This window comes from Podarcis pityusensis (genome assembly GCF_964106645.2).
Source record: "Podarcis pityusensis genome assembly, chromosome: 4".
Lineage (NCBI taxonomy): Eukaryota > Metazoa > Chordata > Lepidosauria > Squamata > Lacertidae > Podarcis > Podarcis pityusensis.
In genome coordinates, this window is record NC_138027.1 from 27,408,098 (window position 1) to 27,430,166 (window position 22,069).

Sequence of the window (22,069 nt, forward strand, 5' to 3'; positions counted from 1 at the left end):
CATTCTTAATGTGTTTCTTTGTGTTTGAGGAAATTATGAAGTTAAAGAACCTTTAAACAAAATACTAGTCGTCTGCAGGTCCAAAAATGTGTAACATTAGCAAATATGATAACACACTATAATAGCATAAGTAGGTTCCCCTCATTATTTTGAAAATGAAAAATAGAATTTTGGCTTCATATACTATGTCTTTTGCATGTAAAGCATAAAAAATATTTCAGGGTGCTCTATTGTTTGTGGCTGAGCAAGAATATCCAGATTCTAGTTTTTTAATTGTTACAGTGTCTTTTTTGAAGTCTTGTACACAGGGAGGACGTGTAAGTTCTTCTTCTATCAAGTCTGGACTTCTTACATATTCACAAATTAGCACAAATGCATGCTTTAAATTCCTGCTCTGCAGTGAAGCTAAAAAATGTTTGCAGTAAATGATTTAGTTTAACCTTCAAGTGGATGAAGTATCTAAGCATGCCAACAGTGGGTTTAAATTAACAAAGGCAACGTGAGTAATAATATTAGTTTAAAATAATAAGGGACTTAAGACATAAGTGATTTTTGACTAGTTGAAGTATGCAATGCATTGTGTAGAAAGAAAGCTGGGATTTTTAATCAGGAGGCTCCAAAACACTGTTAAGATTAAGATTCCTCTATTAAAACTGAAACAAAATTAATTTATTTCACAAAATCATGTGCTTAAGTGGCAAGCTATGACATCTCTGTCAGGCTTATTAAAATAAAGCCACCCCCTGGTGTTTTAAGTTGATGCCAGTGTGATCTTTAGAAGACACTGAATAAGGGACAAATAATATTTTGAAAACCTCAAAAAGGCCTGATAAGAAACTCTAACATTTCTAGCAATTTGACACTTCTGGCTTAAATTACTGAGATATACGGAGATCTCATTTCCAATGTTTCCTAACACAGGAACTCCTTTAAATACTGGGCTAAACTTAAGTATGACAAACAGTCCTCGCCCTTACCCTTACAGTACTTCAGGTGAGCCGACTTGGGTGTGCCCCATTTCTCGAAAACTTCCTAACCCCTGAATCAGCTCATCTTAAGGGCAGTGCTGACAACCTGCCACATTCTAAGTGCAGTTCTGTTTCTAAATGCATCTTTCTTCCTTTCTTGTAAAATATATGTCTGTTTGCTTTCTTCCCCTCTCCCGCCTCAGCTTCACCTTCTCCTCTGTGCTTATTACTTCAACCCTATTGTCCTGCCCAGGCTTCCATTCTGGGTAGAAATGAACATACATGGAAGGGTGGTGGAACTAGGGTTATGCCTCCTGACTCAGGGCCTATCCTCACTTCCTCTTGTTGAATCTAGGAATGTAAGAAGGCATCGTTTCCCATTCTTTCCTGCGTTCATCACACACAACACTGTTTCTGTGCCTCTGCAGTTCATCTTCTGCCAAAACCCAGTTAAGGCCACAATCCTTGGCCATAAGCCCCATTGAACAGGGTAGGCCATACTTCCCAGTAGACATTCACAGGATTGTGCTATAAGTTGTGTTTCATTTGATACCTGAATTTAAAAGGGTAGCGCTGTGGGTTAAACCACAGAACGTAGGGCTTGCCGATCAGAAGGTTGGCGGTTCAAATCCCTGCGACAGGGTGAGCTCCCGTTGCTCGGTTCCAGCTCCTGCCAACCTAGCAGTTTGAAAGCACATCAAAGTACAAGTAGATAAATAGGTACCGCTCTGGCAGGAAGGTAAACAGTGTTTCCGTGCGCTGCTCTGGTTTGCCAGAAGCGGCTTAGTCATGCTGGCCACATGACCCGGAAGCTGTACGCTGGCGCCCTCGGCCAATAAAGCGAGATGAGCGCCGCAACCCCAGAGTCGTCCGCAACTGGACCTAATGGTCAGTTGTCCCTTTACCCTTTACCTTTTATATCATTTTTTTATTATTATCTCTTCATGATCCCCAATAAAATTCCACCATAATATTATGCCCACTCTTGAATATGTTTTTGGAAATGGCAGGAAGACACTTTCCCCTCTGTCAGATACAAGGACTTAGTTCCTAAGGGACGTTAACTTAGGAAAGTTTCCAGAAGGAATTTTTCCTGTTCCATTCCTCCCTTATGCAGCCTCCTGAAAGCCTCACTAGAGGGATAGGGGCTGTCCTGAACAATGTGAGGTGGGGTGGAGGGGGCTCTTAGAGAAGTGGGAATTGCTCAAAATGGAAGTGAAATAACTTTTCCAAAGTTTCTTCCAGAGGTTGAAATCTATATTTTGTCCTATATCTATTGCCCAGTGTGTCATTGAAACTTTAACAAGCTCATATTTTGTTTCCCTTTCTAATTAAAAATTATACATTTTAGACAGAAGTTTATTCTTATTTTGTAAAATATCTTTGTCGAATTGTGAGCTTTGGTCCAAAAAAACCATTCTTTTTATCTAATTTAAACATATTATGTATCTGCTGATATTGTAGCCAATCCGTAACTTGGCTCCTTAAGTTTTCCATTGGTTTCAGTTTTGGTCTCCTCCTGTAAAATCCAGCAGTTCCCTGTAAGCTGCCCATTGTCTATCTGTATTAACTCTCTTAATTGTAATTGCTTCAATAGAAGATAGCCATAAAAGTGTTTTTCTTTCCAGCAGATTTTTATATTTCTCCCAGACTCTATACAGATTCTTCCTAAGAATCTTCCCATATCAAAGGCATGCATGCCAGCCAAATTTTAAATCAGGCCTTGGATTATGAGCTCTTCATAGTGTGAGGGGCCATTGTTATCTTGGAAGATGTTCAGTAGGGCCAGTTCTGGGGTGACTTCTAGTACCTGTTTAGTTATTTTGCTTATTTCTTTTATGACTGTTGCTTATTTCTTGTTTGACTGTTGTCCAGAAGAGTTGGGTTTTGGGGCATTCCCACCATGTCTGGACGTATGTGCCTGTGGAGGTGCAGCCTCTCCAGCATTTTGGTGAGGTTCCTGGACATATCAGCACCAGTTTTTGTGGTGTTAGATACCATCTGTAGGTGAGTGAGCTATTTTCTTTTTGCTGATATGGATTCAAAGGGAGGTTTAGACCACATTCTAGTCCATTGGGTGGGGTTAATTTCGTAGCCTAAGTCGTCCTCCCATTGTTTTTTTATTGCGTCAAGGGGATTTGTGGGGCTTTGGAGCAGTGTTTTGTATATTGTGGATACCATCCTCTTGCCGTGTCCCGTAGTTGTTAGGAGAAAGTTTTCAGAGGTGGTCAAGGGCCTAGTGGCTGTTGATTTTACTACTGGATTATTTAAGAAGGCATGTAGCTGATGGTGTTGTCACCAGGGTATTTGGGTGTCCCCTAGTTTTTTTTGTATTTCTTGTGTTGATATGGGTTTGTTGTTTTTGTAGAATTCTGCTAGGCGATGTAGGCCTTTGGCTTGCCAGGTTTTTATCTGGAGATTTTGTGCTGCGTGGTGGAATAGTGGGTCGTGAGCCAAGGGGATTAGTGGGGATGATCCATTCTTTTAACCAAAACAAACAAGCTGCCTCATAAAACAATTGCAGATATGGCAGGGCAAAGCGTCCTTTTTCTTTTACACCTATCATAATTTTGTATTTAATTCTTGGCTTTTCTCCTGGCCTAATAAACTTAAGAGATATCTTTTTTCCATTCTTTGAAGCATCTTGAATTATTTGCAGTCAGAATTGATTGGAATAAAAACAGCATCCTAGGGAGTAAGTTAATTTTAATGGCTGAAATTCTCCCTAACAGGGAGAGTTTCATTCTCCCCCATATCTCCAACTCTTTCTTAACCTCTTTCCACAATTTAATATAATTATTTTCAAATAGGTTGAGAATCCTTACTGTCAGCCAAATTCCCAAATACTTAACTTTTTTGCCTATTTTTAAACCAGACATCCTTTCTAAAAAAATAAATAAATCCAACTGCTCACCCATGTTTTAAAACAACATTTTGGTTTTATCTGAGTTTAGCATATCAGTTTTACTATACAGGACCCAAGTCAGTCAGGGAGTTCATGGTAAGGAGGGGGAAGCACTATTAGTGGTTTTCTATGATCCAGAAGCATAACTCATGTCAACAAGGGCCCAGCTCTAGGGAGTTCTTTCACACAGATGCCTGGTCAAAACTGTTTTATTTCAAGTGGCCTTTGCACCCTGAAGGATTCCCAGGTGTTTCAGAATTATTTATTTATTTAGATTTTAAATTATTGTGGTTTTAGTATTTAAGTTTCCGAAATTCAATTTACATTTTAGATTTTGCATATCACATACCTTCCAACACGTCACGATGAAAACCAGGGGTGCCACCTTCCAGGCCCGCATGAGTCTCACAACCTGTGCAAAATTGTAGCCCTGGGGAAAGTGCTTTGGGGGTTCGAGATCGTGGTGCAAAATCGTGGTGCAAAATGGCCACTGTGCTCCTGTGGGAAATATGGAATGGCTCAGATTTATCAGGGCAGTTGAGGGCTACGATATATTATTATTATTATTATTATTATTATTATTATTATTATTACAATGTATATACCAACATTCATCTGAGAATCACAGGGCAGTTTACAGTATTCACAGGACAGCCCAGGAGATGTCATTATGCCTGACTGCTAATGAAAACAGAACAATTCTTCAAACATGAGTCACACCGCTGCATGTAATGTGAATTTGCTTCTAGGGCCCTGTACTGTTTGTCATGGCTGCTTATAGTTTTCACGATCCTTTGCTGGATAGGATGTTAACGTAGCTCTCCGCTCCTTGCCCTACAATGGAGCAGTTCCTGCTAAAATGAAACTTCTGACCCCTTTGCTGAACCTTTGACAAAGCCTGTACATTTTAAAGGCCTCTACAGTGGTACCTTGGTTTAAGAGCAGCCCTGTTTATGAACTATTCGGTTTATGAACTCCGCAAAACCAGAACTAGTGTCCCGGTTTGAGAACTTTACCTTGGTCTAGCAATGGAATCTGAATGGTGGAAGGGCACCGGCGGTGGGAGGCCTCATTAGGGAAAGCGCACCTTGGTTTAAGAACGGTTTCAGTTTAAGAACAGACTTCCGGAATGGATTAAGTTCATAAACCGAGGTACCACTGTAGAGGCCTTTAAAATGTGCAGGCTTTGATAGGAATGATTAAGGGCTTTATTTATTTATTTTCAATACCCACTGCCATTCTGCATCGTTTACAGAACATGAAACACCTCTAGCTATTCCACAGGCTTGTCCAGGCAGCTGTTTTTAAGGGGACAGATGCTCATCCTACACACATGCATTCCTCTCTAATCACCATATGCTGGTGACTATCTCACTCTGGTCCCCCACCTGGCCCTGCCTATCTTATCTGTAGGTAGCCTCAACTGTGGGCAGTTCCTGCAGTAAATAGAGCCCTCAAAAAAAAAAAAAAGAAGAAGAAGAAGAGAGAGCCTGCATTTTGAAAGCATCCCCACTTTAGCATGTAAGCATCGGACTGAGAATTTAGAAAGCTGCATTGTTAACGCATGTTAATTTCAGAAGGAAGCTATTATCAGAAATGCATATCTAAAACTATAGAGATTAAAAAGATCTGAAGGTTTTCAGCTTTTCCAAATACAATGTATGCCATCTTTACTAATAAAAGCCCAGGATATGGTCACCCATTTGCCTGGGCATCTGCACCAATCCTAACATCTCTCCCGTCCTACACTCCTAAAATACAGTGATACCTCAGGTTAAGTACTTAATTCGTTTCGGAGGTCCGTTCTTAACCTGAAACTGTTCTTAACCTGAAGCACCACTTTAGCTAATAGGGCCTGCCGCCGCGCCGCCAGAGCATGATTTCTGTTCTCATCTTGAAGCAAAGTTCTTAACCTGAAGCACTATTTCTGGGTTCGCAGAGTCTGTAACCTGAAGCGTATGTAACCTGAAGCGTATGTAACCTGAAGCGTATGTAACCCGAGGTACCACTGTATACCAAGGGAGCTTGGATAGGCAGCAACCAATGATGCTGTGGTGTGGTGTGATTCCAAGCCACAGAAGTTATGATGGCCCTAAGATACAATCTATATGCCTAGGAAAATCTTGATTATAATCCTCATGGTATTACCCTACTTCAGTAAACAGGTGAAGGATTAAATATTTGAATGTTCCCTCTGATTTAATAACTCTTGGCACACGGAAGTCTTGGACTTAGATGGCTAGATTAGAATTCTTACTACTGACATGGCATCTTTCTGTGGGCAGAACGTTATTGACACAGGAGAGCATTGAATTATGTGGTTTCTTTCCACACACATCCTGAAATAGTACAGTACCACATGATATTTCTACTGTCCTAAATTTAGGGAGAGTAAGAACCCCTCGAGACTAGAAAGGAAAACAGGTACCCTCTGGGTGACTTGAAGGTCATTTTACTTGCCAGGCAATTTAACATCAGAAGAATCCTCCTGCATTAAATTTAGGGTATGTAGTCCAGCATCCTGTTTCTGGAAACAGCCATTCAAATAATCCAGAGAAGCTCAATGAGGGTATCAGCCCTTCCCTAATAAAAATAATTAATAATAATTTTATTATTAGTACCCCACCCAACTGAGTGGGGTGTCCCAGCCACCCTGGGCAGCTTCCAGCATATACAAAAATATAATAAAACATTAAACATTAAAAACTTGCCCTATTTCCAGCCCTACCCAGTACAGATTAGTGCGAGTTCTGAACAAGGGAAGCTGGTTGGCTAATTTATCCATGCATCTAACTTCCCTAACCTTGAGACTCAAGTCTTCCCACATAAGATAGGGGTGCGAACTTTCATGGCTCCATGTGGCAGGATAGCCCTTTAGAGCCAAATTTCACAGGTGGGTGTGGTTGCCCTCCTGTCAATCACATGATGGATTGGTGGGTTTCCTCCACCCTGTGTAAAAAAACAACCCAGTTTGGCTTTCCGAGTCTCTCCATGCTTCCCCTTTAAACCCACAATGCTCTAGGAGTTTAAAGTTTTGTTCTTTGGAAAAAGTAACATGGAAACCTGCAAACATCAAAGAGAAAAGTCATTCATTCAGTTCAATTGAATTTTTTTATCCCCAGACTTCAGCTGAACTGAATTAAAACCACACAAAGTCTGTCAATTTAACTGAGGTACATACAGTCTTCTAGCCAAAGGGGTTGAGAAGCACTTTGGTAAAATAATTGTTCACACACTGCTATATATGCTGCTACTCACCCAAATTATAAGGGAGGAGGAGGAAACATGTTTGTTTAAAATATTCCTTTCTTCTTTTTCGTTCATTGTAATTTTAAAGATTACAAATAGAATTGCAGAACAGGACAGGTGATGATGTGTAATGTCAGCAGGCTCTCTTGTTAACAATCTCACTTCCGGTTTAACAAGTGCTCAGTGATGTTCTTATGTAATGTTAAGTAACAGCCATATTATGTAATAGTGACCAGTCTGCATTGTCAAGTTAGCCTTTGGCAAAAAGGAAGGAAGAAACAAAATATATCATTAATAGAAGGATTATATGTTCAGACTTGTTTGTTTAATTTTAGATTTCTTACCTGCTCTTCATTATTAGACCCTAAACTATATACCGTATTTTTCGCTCTATAAGACGCACCAGACCACAAGATGCACTTAGTTTTTGGAGGAGGAAAACAAGAAAAAAAATATTCTGAATCCCAGAAACCAGAACAGCAAGAGGGATCGCTGTTCAGTGAAAGCAGCGATACCTCTTGCTGTTCTGGCTTCTGGGATAGCTGTGCAGCCTGCATTCGCTCCATAAGACGCACACACATTTCCCCTTACTTTTTAGGAGGGAAAAAGTGAGTCTTATAGAGCAAAAAATATGGTAGGTCTCGTGTCAAAGGCCAGGGTAAAAGAGATGTGTCTTTAGGTAATTAGGTGCCAGATTTGGGGAGGCAATTTTGCAGCTTTGGGTGCCACAGAAAAATGCCCTCTCCTAGGCTGCCACCTGCCAAACTTTTGAAGGCAGTGGAACTACCACCTTGTCTGCTGAAATTAACATCAATGAGGGATTGTAGGGAAGGAGACAGCTTTTCAGAAATTTTGAGCTTAAGTTGTTTAGGGCTTTAAACACCATTAATTTGGTCTGCAAATGACCTGCAACTGTTTTAAAACAGGGGTCACGTCAATTCTAAATGGAACCAGTTAGTAAACTGGCTGGTGCATTTTGGACTAGCTAAAGTTAGGAGTTGTCTTCAGGGGCAGCACCATATATATATAGTGCATTGCAGCCATCCATTCTGGAACTCACCAGAGCATAGAGTGCAATGCCAAGGTTCTCTCTGTCAAAAAGAAGCTGTAGATAGCGAACCAGCAGTAGCTGGAAAAAGGCGCTCCTAGCTACTCATGCCATCTGAGCCTCTAATGACAGTGATGGATCCATGAGTTCCCACAATCTGTGGACCTGTTCCTTCCAGGGGAGTAGAAACCTTGCCCAGAACAAGCTGACTCCTCACCTCTCAGAACTGCACTTTAGTTTTTCATTACACTTTTTGTACTTCTGGTTTTTTTCTTCTTTAAAATAAAAAGATGTTAGTTAAGCCAGTTGATTTTAAACAATGCAGCCCTAATAATTTGCTGGCCTGCTGTTGGCTTTTGTAGCCAGCCAAAAGGTTTGTAAAACATTAGAGCAGGATTTAAATATGTGGAGGTGGCATTTTGAATTAATTTGCAAGGAGCCCTCAGTGCACATAGGGTTGCTTTGAATCAGATCTAGAAATCTGCCTCCTCGTCATGTTTGCTAATTATAAAAGGAAAAAGAGGTTCAGGCCCTGCCCTGTATGACAAATTTAGAAATCTAGAAAATAGAAACAGAACCTCCTGCTTCCTTGTTTTCAAAGTGAGGAAATCAGATATAAATGTTTGAGATAATACATTGTACTGAGCATGTGACTGTTTCAGCTTAAGCTTTACATTTTTATTTGGGAACAGTGGGCATATTTATTTAGTTAGTTAGTTAGTTCATATTTGGCAATAATATTTATATACTACTCAATCAACAGAAACTTCTAAGCCATTCACATAAAAGCATAATAATAATAATAATAATGGTAATAATAAATTTTATTATTTATACCCCGTGTATCTGGCTGGGTTCATTAAAGATACTACTAAAAAGATCAAATGTTAAAAATCTATATGACATTTATCATAAATAAATAAATAATAACAGCAGTTTTAAAACAACATATGTAATAAAAATTCCATGTTCCAGCTGCATGTCTGGGGACGATTGCCTATACAAACAAGTGTTTAGCAGATTTGGAAAACAGTTCAGCAAAAATCCCGGCCTAATATTAATGGGCAGGGAGTTGCAGAGTGGAGCTTCTGCTATACTGAAAGTCTTGATTCCTTGCAAATGTGAAACAGACATTATGAGGTACATGCAAAAATGTCAGTTCCACAGACTGAAGTGGTCAAGGGGGCAGATATGGAGTAAAGGGCCATGGGATCCTGAAACTAGTGTAGGACCCACTATGCAGGCAGCTGTTTTGCCCTCCCTTCCTGTATTTTGAAGATGCAAAATTCAAGGTGTGTGAGCCAAACTCTGGTACGTGTTTCTCTTTTCATAAACGTTCATGTTTTGAGTCAGCTTGGGCAATGAACGGAAGGAAGTGCCTTCCAAGCTGCTACCTATTGCTTTTCACACTGAACATCACTGGTATGCCTGACTCCCCCTACAAAAGCTGAGGCTGCTGAACAGACTGTTGGCCTGAATATTGTTTAGAGAAGTTTATGTTGGGGGAGAGTTGTTGCTGTTATTGATAGTATTTTTTTGTATCCTTATTTTGGATCTTATTATTTATGTGGAATTATAATGAGGTTGGTATTCAGAATTTAATAAATACAGTAATAATTTGGTTTTGGACTTTTTGATGCTTATTTATTATTTATGACTACTTTTGCTATGTTTGTAATTATGTATTTTTCCGTGTTGTATGCTGCCTTGAGCATGGTTTTAACAATGGAAAGGTAGCATACAAATAAAATTATGTATGTATAAAGAGAAAGCAAAATGAAAGCAGCCACTTCAGTTCTGTGCCTTGATGTTGACACAATTCGCAGCCTAGACTACTGTAAATCATTCACCCCTACTTTCCTGCTGTTGATTTGATTAGCTTTTAATGCCACTGTGCTGCCTCCAAGTGGCATATTTCTTACAAACAAATGGTGCAATAGTAATAATAATAATAATAATAATAATAATAATAATAATATACAGAACTCTACAGGGTCTGCATTTAAACATTAAAAACAACAGTTATTGCAAGTACATAGATTTTTACACAGTGTTTCTGTTTCTCCTGTGGCCATAGCAAGTATCCATAATTTGATTCAGGGTTGTAAAAGTGGTTGAGTTTCTTTTCACTGTGCTTATGGGTGGAAAGTTATCTGCGTCTGGGTAAGTAACTACTTAATTCAGGTAACACTGCACATTTGCATTTCAAGTGGCAATGCTTGAATACTGAAAATTCAGGCCACGTGGTTCATGCTTAGCTTAGCTTAGCTTGCCTTGTTAGTGTTTGGGGTGTTATGCACTACTGTCCACGGGAATTTTTCCAAGAGGGGCAAAGTGAAGGCTTGAAATGAATGAATGAATAAATGAATGAATATGCATATATAACTAGCATCAGAGAACAGGCCTACCTTTACTGGTTGACCTAGTGACTGTGTGATGGTGGGCTTGAGTAAACCCAGCTCCAATAAACTTCTTCTCCTGTTTGTCCTTCTGTTGTTTCTCAGTAGATAGACCTGCTGTCTATCTGCATTCGGACAATGTTTTTCACATTCTCTGCTGAAACCCTAAATTCTTTCGCCAGCTCCTTTCACTCCCTCCAGCCTTAGTTAATTGCATTGCTCACTGCATCTCCCTCCCCTCTCCGAAAAGCAAATAACCCAATGGATTACATTTCAGGGTTGAACTGCACTGCTCTGTTGTAAAATTTCATTTCACATAGTCAACATGAACACAAACTCTAGTTCTTGCATCTTGTTTGCAATGTTTTCTGCCTCTCCTATAGTTTCTCCCCTTTGTAATTGGTCTTCAGCTATACTTTCCAGTATAAAATCACTCTTGAGAAAAACTGGACAACAGTCAACAGCACTGTGGCCAACCAGATTTGGAGTGTGTGCAGCACATGGCATGAATATGTTCTGTTCTAAAAGCTTCTTCCATTCTAAAAGCTTATTCTTCAAATTCTTTTTTAAACCAAAAATTCCTAATTTTGTGTATGTGCCCTTGCTTTGCTAGTGCCCCAAACATGGGCTTAGCCTGCCTGTCAGGTAACCCAGCACTGTTCACTTAGCTAGTGAAAAGCATCTTGCAAGATACTTGACAAGGTAGCAAGGCTGTAACTTGGGTAACAGCAGGATGTTACACCAGTGTACAAACAGAAAATGAAAAAACACCAAGACAGAGAACAGAGAGTGAACCAGGCATGCATTTGAGCAATTAAAAAGGACAGGACTGTTCAGCTGCCAGTTCTGACCACAAGAGGGAGTTGTGTATTCTCACACATTTCAAGCATACAGTGGTACCTCGGGTTAAGTACTTAATTTGTTCCAGAGGTCCATTCTTAACCTGAAACTGTTCTTAACCCGAAGCACCACTTTAGCTAATGGGGCTTCCCGCTGCGCTGTCGGAGCACAATTTCTGTTCCCATCCTGAAGCAAAGTTCTTAACCCGAGGTACTATTTCTGGGTTAGCGGAGTCTGTAACCTGAAGCGTATGTAACCCAAGGTACCACTGTATACTGTGATACGAATTTTATGGTCTTAGATATATGGTAATATTCATAACTGCACATACATAGATCAACACAGGAAGACCATCCTGGAACCATTTTGATTCCTAAACTGACCAAATCCTTTCTCTGCAAGGTTAACCTGAAAAAGCCTCCCCATTGTCTCTTTCCTCACAAATCCTGTCTCAAGGATATGTCTGTTTGAATAAGGTGTGAGCCTGTGACCTGGCCCAGGAAATAAGTATTTTACCACTACAAAAGAATGGCCACGCTCCCCAGGAAATCCAATCAAGTAACCTGCTAGACAGGAGATAAACAACAACAGGAGAAAAACAATATTTAAATTTCTGTGATGTAGGGGGATGTATCTGAGGGGTGGTCTTAGGTTACACCCCTTCTGTGATGTATGCATAATGTTTCTGGGGGTGGTCCTGATCTAGAGAATGGGAATTTCAAAAGTCTTTATAAGGCCTTGCACGCCATTGTTCTGGGTCCTCTTCCTCTCCTGCGTGTGAGGGGAGTACCCTGTTGCAACAGATCAATAAAGATCAAGCTTACTAGCTGCTTTGCTTCTCAATATTCTCTGGTTGGCCTCTGTTATTTTCTCCTACCAATAGGGAACCTATGTAAGGACTCTATATGGGCTCTTGGATACCCCATAAGGGAAAAGGGCATATTTTTATTTACAACAATACGTAACATTCAAATGGGTGGTTTGCACTTGTTTAGGCTCTGTGCACCCCTTGACACATGACCTCAAAGAATGTCATTTGTATTTAACCTATGTTTACCTATTATATATGGTCACTATTAAAACTCCAGTCCACAGCTAAAGTGCTGAGCCAATGCTCAGAGCCGGTCCTACCGTTAGGCAGAGTGAGGCAGCAGTTTTTTGGGGGGGGCAGTGGTGAGGTATTGGATAATATAGCTGTGTGCGTTACCCTGCATCCTCTGTTACTTTGCTGTCTTCCAGTGTGGTGGAAAATGCTGTCCCATCACCAGTGTTGAAGTACATTTCAACAGCTGCTCTAGTCAGTTCCTGTATATGGGTGCCATTTTCTTTGTATATATGCTTATTGGAGTGCAGGGTATGAGCATATCAGGTTATAATCAATACAAAACAAGCAGAAAATAGCCAGTAACAACTGGACACTTTAGGTCAGCTATTGTGAATACTCATTGTAAGTTTTTCAGATCATGCTGGCAGGTGTCATTTTGCTGTTTGCCACAGGCAGCAAAGTATCTTCGGCCGGCCCTACCATTGCTGTAGCTCATAGCATCAGGTTTCAAGACTGAAGTGATGATACAAAGGTTGCCATAGTTGCTGCTGCACAGATAGCAACAATATAGAAGTATTTTGTGTGACTTTAGGGAATGGGCCTAGTCACACAGCCTGACACCCTAAGAATGGGCAATGGCTTCAGTTTGTGTGCCTCTATGATGCCTGGCTTAGTCGTGTTTGATGTGCTATTACTGTGGTCCCTCAGGTTAAGAACTTAATTCGTTCCGGAGGTCCGTACTTAACCTGAAACTGTTCTTAACCTGAAACACCACTTTAGCTAATGGGGCCTCCTGCTGCTGCTGCACTGTCAAAGCACGATTTCTGTTCTCATCCTGAAGCAAAGTTCTTAACCTGAAGCACTATTTCTGGGTTAGCGGAGTCTGTAACCTGAAGTGTATGTAACCTGAAGCGTAAGTAACCCAAAGTACCACTGTAGTTGCTGTGGTGCAGTATATTGTTTCTGCCATATCAGCTAAAGCAAACACATAAGATTCTGTTGTTTGGAACTTGCTTTGGACATGACTTGCTCTATAATCAGTGCTTCCTACCTCAAGTAAGTACTTGTTCCGAGTAACTGAAGTAAGCCCCATTGAATTCTGCTAGTAATTTGTTTTATTTCTAATCTCTAATTAAATTCCGAGGTTTTCTCTCTAAGATATTTATTACTTCATGGTCAACTTGGTGATCAAAATCTCTTAGTCATTTGCAAGATTGTTCTTGGATATGAACTGGACTTGCAGCTCTGTGAAACCTGTGCTGTTCAGTAACATTTCCCTGAAACAATTCCTTGAGGTATGAGAACGGCGTAATAAATATTGTAATTATTAAACATGTAAACATAGTTTGCATTGTTGATCGCTATCGTTCCTCTATGAAGCATGATAAAATGCTTTAGAAGTCTGTAAGTTTTGTCGCAATTAACAGCTGCTTTTCGTTAACTATCAACCCCTCTGTGCATAAAGATCCCTACTAGAATTGCTGCTGTAAACCCTGACTCTTGACTAGCCTAAAACTGGAAATGTCTCTGCTTTTAATATTCAGTGCTGAGGCCTGGATGGAACCAGGGAAATGAAAGCCCTAGGGCTGCTTCAACTCCTCCTCCTCCAGGGGGGAAATACAGCTGGAAGAGAAAAGGGTTAAGCATATGTCCTGCTGATTGACTTCTGAGTTTTGCTCCCTCCCAAGCAGTGGGGGCTGCTGGTACCCCATAAGGCAGGGGAGACCAGCAGTGGGTGGAGCCTGAGCAAGTGAAATGTAGGGGCACTCCCTGATCAGCTGTAAGTAGGCAGGCTGGTGTGGCCAGATGAGGACAGACAGGCTGATGGGGCAGTGCCCCACTTACCCTAGTGGACCATTCTCCATTTCTTCCAGGGATGCTTTGGTGTAGAAGCAGCAGCTGGGGTTTGTGCACATGTATTTTCATGTGATATGCAGTTTGGCTCTCTGTCTTCCTGGTTTCATAGCATTTGCACACTACATGGCATTATGTTTACAAACCATATTTTAAGTGTTTGGTATACTTTGGGGCTATTTTATAAATGATGAGTGGTTCTGGTGTTAACAACTGGTTTGATGGAACTTACTATGACATGAAGGCCCTCTTCCTAAGTAGATTTGCTCAAGAGTGCAGTCCTGCTTGGGGACTAATCTGTGGTCCTCCAGAACTTGCTGGACTACCCTACTCCTTATTTTTTACCATTAACCATGCTGGCTGGAGCTCATGGGAGATGGAGCTCAGCAAAAATTGGGAGGACCACTATTACCCCTAAATTGAAGTGTCCAAATATGTGTGAGTGAATTCTCTCCTCTGCTTGCCTGCGACTTGCAGAGGGTGGAGTTAGGCCAGGCCATAATACTCCCATTTCCTCTCCTCCATCCAGCTCATCAGATTCCCATCCCCTGCATTTCCTCTTGGTCAGCAAGCAGGGCAGCTCCACCAAGCGGTGCCAACTCCTGGCAGCTGTAGCATGCGTCATGTGGCCTAGTGGGTTGCTGTACACAATGGGGTCCTCTGCACCCTGACCTTCTCACGCTGAGAACAGTGTTACTTGTTAATCCCCTTCTTCAAGGAGTGAGACATAGCAGGTTTAGTTTCCTTCGACTGAGAGAACACTGGAGATGTGCCGTCTCTTGGTAGTATTTTGCTTTATTTATGATATACAAGTAGGTACTCATTCAGGCAAGCAACAAATCCACAGAGAGCACCTTGTGTAGCCCATCCCTCCCCCTGCCTGGGAAGGCTGCACTTACCGTTTCACCTACAAGCTACAAACTCTCGGCAACTTCTAACAACAAATCACCTTTTTCTTCCAATGGTACACAACTTCTTCCAAAGCATTGGTCCGAGTCTCCACCCACGCAGGTGAATTGGCTAGTAGGAAGCATCCACTCCAGCATTAAGGGAAATAAGGTTGTGTTGCCAGGTTCTTGAACCTTATCCAACATCCCTTTTACTAAACCACAATGATAAACCCATTTACAGTAATGGGACAGCCAATGTTACAACAGGATTGCACTTTAAACTGCATTGATGTAAACGGGATTTACTTCCAAGTAAGTATGCTTAAAATTAGGGTGTGTGTATGAGAGAGAGGTGAGTCCTATCCAAAGCAGGGTGTTATCATTTTAATATTAAGGCCTCTCTATCTGGCCCTTGGGACTTTCCCCAGGCTACACTCCCTCCCCAGCCAGACCTTTCACTTGCCCTGGTTTGGGTGTTTTTGCCTGGCTGGAATTTGTCCTTGAGCTGTGATGATGATTATTTGCCTGGGTGGTGGATATAAAGGCGTGTATGAATGTGTGTAGAAATGAGCCTATTGTACAAAGATAGCAGAACATGAGACTCTTAATCTTGGGGTTATGTGTTTGAGCCCCATGTTGGGCAAAAGGCTCATGCACTGCAGGGGGTTGGACTAAACCCTTGTGGTTCCTTCCAACTCTATACAGTAATTCTGAGACTCTACAACTCCTACTGGCTGTGCTGGCTGGAGATGATGGGGGTTGCAGGCCAGCAACATCTAGAGACTATGAGTTAAGAGAGAGGTGAATTATTCTGGCAAAAAAAGTTGTCCTCTCCTATCCCTCCCGTTTCCCCCCCTTCTCTCCCTCTGATGTCTGCTTACTGCTGTAATGTAGGTTGTAATCTTTTTGAGACAAAAAGGCCTGATTTTATTTGCTTACTCCTGCAAAGCACCATATATATGTTGACGGTGCTATATCCTAATCCCGGGCCCTGGGATGGATGCTCTATTGAAATCAGACGTGATGTCTTTAGTGCGTAGCTGACAAGCTTGCAGGGGCAGCTGGAAACCTTTCAGAAACTGCGGAAACATACTGTAGGATTTCTTCCCTCTCTGTGTGGTGAGCCGGTTGCATACCAGCCATTTTCGCACACCACTGCGACCTACCTAAAAATAAAAATAAAAAATTTGCTTAGCAGCAGCGTGCCAAAAACGTACACTGCCTGTACATGGTGCCCAGGATGACTTGCAGGAGCAATGAAGGACCCAAGCAAGCCTTTCCCTTCGCCCCTTCCATGCTCAGAGCCTTGTGTCAACAAATGATTACTTTGTCCAAAGGCAGGGTCCAGGGGGGCTTTGGTCCCCAGCAGGGTTGCGAGTCATTTGGGGCTGAATCAGGGATCAGGTTTCGATCCGGGATGTTCCGGCTTAGCGGGCAACGCGCGAGGAAGCTGCTTTTAGCAGAAACTGCCTCCTCTTCCTCCTGCCTGGCTGCTGTCTCTTTAAAACCTCGATTCGAGACAAAATGGTAACAACAACCGCCGCCGCGACTTGTCTGGTGCGGGGAGAGAGGCACCCAAACAAGTGAGGCAGCTGCGACCCTAGCAGGGGGGAAAATAATAATAAAAGTGGAGGGAGGGGTGGCGAGAGAGAGAGGGAGAGGTTCCTCCGCTGCACATCCAGCGGATGGGTGCAGCGTTGCCTTTACCGCAGCGTGATGCAGTTGGACCGAGGAAGGCGTTGTTGTTGTTGTTACCGCCGCCGCCGCCGCCGCTCTTGGAGAGAGGGAAGCAGCTGACCAGCCGGCGAGGAGAGGAAAGCAAAAGCGCGCCACCCCGGCTCACCCAAGGCTGGGATCGGAGGAGAGAGCGAGGCTGTGCGCAGCAGAAGCCCGAACCTGCCCGCAGTGGCGGATCTGCTCGCTGGGCGTTTGGCAGGAAGAGGTGTTTTTCCTTCCGATCGCTGCTCGGGTGCTGCGTCTGCGTGCGTTTCTCTCCCTCCCCGCGACACCCTGCGCTTCTGCCGCAGCTCCGAGGGGAGAGGAAAGCCTGGGCGCACGAGCAGGGCGCGATGGCGACGGGCAGAAGCAACCCCCCCTAAAGGATGACCAGGGGGGCAGGCATCTCCTCCGGGGCGCGGGGGGGTGTCGCTTGCTGGCGTCGATTGGGAGAGCAGAGGCAGCAGCAACAGCAGCAGCAAGCAGCTACCACCACCACCAGCACCAGCAGCAGCAGCTCTCAGGAGCGGAAGGAGAGAGGCTCTGCAGAGACTTCATTTCCTCCCCTGACCCCCTCCGTTTACATCACTAGCTGGTGACAGTCCCATCTCGCCGGCAAAAAGTACCTGCCACTCGAGCTGCTCCGGGAGGGGAGGCTCTTTGTATGCCGCAGACATGGCCAGCCAGCAGGATTCCGGCTTCTTTGAAATCAGCATCAAATATCTGCTGAAATCCTGGAGCAATAGTGAGTACAGCTAGCTTTTGCCTCCACCCCGAGCTCCCTTCCTCTTCCCAATATCTTGTCTCCAAGGCAATATTGTGGGCAAGGGAAGAAGAGCAAATGCTGGTAGCTTTGTGAGGGCCAGTTTGAACCAAGGCGCTCCCCCACCCCAACAACACTCTTTTTAGGGGCGTTTGTGTGAGGGGGAAGCACTGCTGTTTCAGTCCATGGACGTATCAAGAGGGTTAAATAGCCTTCCTTTAAGTGGAAGGAGGGTAATGGGATTATGCTTGATTTTACTTGATTTAATTCTCAAATTAGGCTCCTTCCTGGATCTGCCTCTCTCTGTCTGGATGAGGACAGGGCAGGGTAATTCCCGCCTCTCCTCCTTAAATGCTTTTGACTGGTTTTGTTCAGCTTTACTTCATTTATAATATTTGCCGGGGACTGTTTTCCTACATGCGGATTGGCATGTTTTGTGTTTGTCTGATCCGGTGCTGCATATGTAGGAAAAATAGGACAAATAATGTTCCAGGTTTTCTTACGTGTGTTTTCTTTAATAAATCCAGGCAGTAAAAGATTGTCAGTTCCCTTTTTCGTGGTTTTGTTGTTTGTTTTATATTTGCAATGAAGGAGAGCTGCAGAATGTAAACAAATGAGTTTGGAGCTATCCACTATTGCAGGGCTTGGTATTGCTGATGCACCATTGTCCTCTATGGCATCTTATTCTAGTTTTTGATATGGTGGGAATGTTACATAATAAAGATCAGCAAATGTCAAAAATGCTCACAAAAAGTGCAAAGTCAATCAGGCCTCTAGGCTGTCAACTCGTGATTTTAAGTAATGTGAAATTTCATTTTAAAACTGTGTCCAGCTCATGCCTCTATTACGTCAGCAAACACGAACAGCATCAGATTCCACCGACTTCTGAAATGCACATTCTCTCTAGAAAAATACAGCTAGGCTATATTTGCTATTAAGCAACTCTGACATACGATGGATTTAAGATTTGTACTTTTAGTGTGGTACTAATTACAGTACCTGCTTATAAATCTAAAAAACCTAATTTAGATACATCAGGATATTACAGTTTGTAATTGATATATCAAGGGCACCATCTGTGAATGATACCTATAAGCACTATTTTATAGTTCAGTATAGTCTATAAGATTAGTCTTAATTTTCTTCATAAGAGAACTGTGAAATCACCATGGATAATATTGTTACCTCAACAACATTTTTAAAAATTGCCCTGTTCCAAAATCATTCTCATGTTCCATACTTCTAGAATATATTACAGCATTAATGCACTTAGGGTTTTTCAGCTACCATTAATTGATTTTAAATGGATATTAGATCCAGAATTACAGAAGAAGGAAAATAAAATGTGGTAGGATTTTGTCATGGAACATTGTGTTCCTTTGAAAAACACGTAATGTGAAGTCAAGGTAGTTCTTCAACTTGTACTGTAAGTGGTATAGGCTTAATGAAAATTAGCTGAATATTTTATTGCCATGTATCAGCATTCACTTCATCAAGTTCTATAGCCTTTCATTGGAAAGATGCTTAGAAGTTGAACAGCTTTTCTATACTGTACACAAATGTCACAAGGTGAGATTATCAGGAGCACTTATATTTCAACATAATTCTTTTCTATAACGATGAAATTGATTCATGGTCTGACTGTCTTTTTTTTGCCATTCTCTCAAGACAGACATTTCTTCGGTGCATTTAGGCTTATCAGAAATAGACAATACAGTCTGTTTTATTTATTTAAGCTTGTTTCGTAATAAGTCTAAAAGGCAAAACTCCAATCTATCAAGTAGTTTAAAAAAGAAATGAAGTTGCTGCATATTTGCGTAGATAGGGCCATACATTTGTTTAAGGGTTTCCTGTGGTGACTGTTGGGGTGAGGCTTAAATGCCACTTGTTTGAAATTGCAAGTGAGCTTGCTCATGCTTGAGCAGCAGCCTATTTTTAAAGTAACGTCTACCTGAGTTTGGAGAACAGCCATTATTATGTTGATTGCAAGGTGAGAGGAACCAGGTCAAGGTGGGAAGTTGAAACTCCGACTTGGAGCAGGTTTCTTGCTTTCTTTTCACCTTCCTTGCGCTTCCTTTACATGCTTGCTGTGTTTTCTTGTTTCTGCCCTGCTACAAAGTGCTCTCCATTAAATACTGTAGAGACTCAAGGGCATGGGAAGGGCAGAGTACAGAAGAACAGTGGCTCTGTATGCTTGGTCTGTGGCCTCCACAGCTGCAGGCATAGCATAGGTTCTTGGAAAAAGGTGTAAAGGAAACTTTGGTTTCCAAGTTGTGACCCAAGAGCCTCTCAAAATGTGATACTGCTACTCAGCTGTCATTCTCAGTGTCTCAGCATGGCTAGGAGCCAACTAATCACTCACCTGAGACACAGTGGGTCAGTTCAGACATCACAGTAAACTCTCCCCTCACCTCCAGCATGGCTGCAAGGAGGAGGTTAGAAGCTTTCATGTCCATTTTGGATTAACTGTGGTTTAGTGTTGCATCTCAGCCTACACTGTGGGCCATCTTAACTAATGTCTGAAACAAACCATATTTTGAAATTGGCTTGGTTCAATCAAACAATAGTTAAGATTAATAAGTTGGTTGGGTTTCTATGAAACGGCAAGCTGCAGCTAACCAAAAACTGAAGTGGAAGTTTCCAGTTTTGCCCTGTGGTCACCATTGTCTGAACTAGCCCATTCTGTTATATTTGCATATGATGATCTAAGAGCTCTAAGATTATGGGGAGATTATGGAAAACCCTGAAAGTCTTCTGCAGGACGAATCCTGACAAAACAATGTGAAACTGAACTTAGTACAGCTGTACTGAATGAGCAGGTAAGTGTTGTTATGCAGGTCATTGCTGCATAAGAATTGGCATTGCTGGATTTAAACACGGTCTGTAGCATCAGTCAAGGCATACCATTGAATCAGTAGTCGTACGTTTCTCTTAATAATATGGTTCAGTGCCCTTATTAACAAGTACAACATTTTTGTGCTGACGCATTGGTACGTATCAGCATCAAAGCTTACATTCATCCATCCCAAATGGATTCCTGATGTAATATAATATAATGTAATATTAATAAACAAAAATCATTCTAGTACTGTATCAGTAATTAATTATTTACAGTAAGTAACAATTACAAGATTTTAACGACATTTTAAAATAGTTAGCTTTTTGAAACCATTACTTAAATATTTCAAAGCACACAGCATTTCTAAGTGACTGTGAGGACATGCCTAAGCAGGTTTACTCAGAAGCAAGTCTTACTAGTGAGTAAGCCCCACTGAAGTCAGTAAGTGTGCTTATATGATTGCAGTCTACGTGAATTAACTTTCAACATACAGTGGTACCTCGGGTTACAGATGCTTCAGGTTACAGACTCCGCTAACCCAGAAATACAGTAGTACCTCAGGTTAAGAACTTTGCTTCAGGATGAGAACAGAAATCGCGCAGCAGCGGTGCGGCAGCAGCGGGAGGCCCCATTAGTTAAAGTGGTGCTTCAGGTTAAGAACAGTTTCAGGTTAAGAACGGACCTCCAGAACGAATTAAGTTCTTAACCTGAGGTACCACTGTACTCTGCCTCTTCTCAGAATGTGAAGCCTGCTGCCATGCAGGTGCTGTTGGACTCCCAACTCCCATCATGGCCAGTGCTCAGGAACAATGGGAGTTGTAGTACAACAATATAGCCACAGGGCTACAGGCTCTCCATCCCAGTATGATTATTATTGTATTTTTTTATATCCCATCTTTTCCCCTGAAAGCAGGGACTCAAGGCAGGTTTTAACGTTTTAGTATGTTTTATATGTACTGTAAGCCACCCAGAGTGGCTAGGGAAACCCAACCAGATGGGTGGGGTATAAATAATAAAATTATTATTGGTGTTGTTGCTGTTGTTGTTGAACAGAAAGAGCTAAAAGCATAAGGGGGTGATTTAAAAAATAAACAGTAATAGAATGTAAACTTTTTATTTATATTAAATCTATTAAAACATACAAATAATTGCAGTAGAAACTTCAAAGCACCAGTATGAAATGGAAAAGTATTTCAGACTCATAATCATGTAAAGGAATCACTCCTCAAAGCAAGAGTCCATTTTGGCTTCAGCTAATAATATACATGTGGCAACTAACTTAGCCTAATGCACACAGGTTAGACCAGATGTTTTGTGAAGACAAACAACTGGTCCCTTTTGGAGGGATGGGAGAAGCCTGTAGAGGACTGGGCGGGTTGGGGACTGGTTACAGGAAATCACATTCATGGCATTCTGAATTACCTTTAAAAACAAAACAAAAAATACCCTGAAATTATGTGGATAGGACAGACCAACTGAGTCGAGTCAGGTCAAGTGTTGAATGTTTTGCAGGCAAAATGTGATGCAAGATGGCCCCTTTTCAGGACCCGCAA

General features: G+C 41.9%; 1 protein-coding gene across 6 annotated transcripts in view; it reads left to right on the top strand.

The window, feature by feature from the left end:
• Positions 1-22,069, top strand: part of FRY (FRY microtubule binding protein) — a 188,967-nt gene that overhangs the window by 28,976 nt on the left and 137,922 nt on the right. For 2 of the 6 annotated variants that reach the window (XM_081004029.1, XM_081004031.1), the window contains exon 1: positions 16,102-17,659. The exons of the other annotated variants lie outside the window; for them this stretch is intronic. In XM_081004029.1, the coding sequence (XP_080860155.1) occupies positions 17,590-17,659 (70 nt within the window). In that variant the 5' untranslated portion in view covers positions 16,102-17,589. Of the gene's footprint in view, positions 1-16,101; positions 17,660-22,069 lie in introns of those variants that run through there. 6 annotated transcript variants of the gene reach the window in all.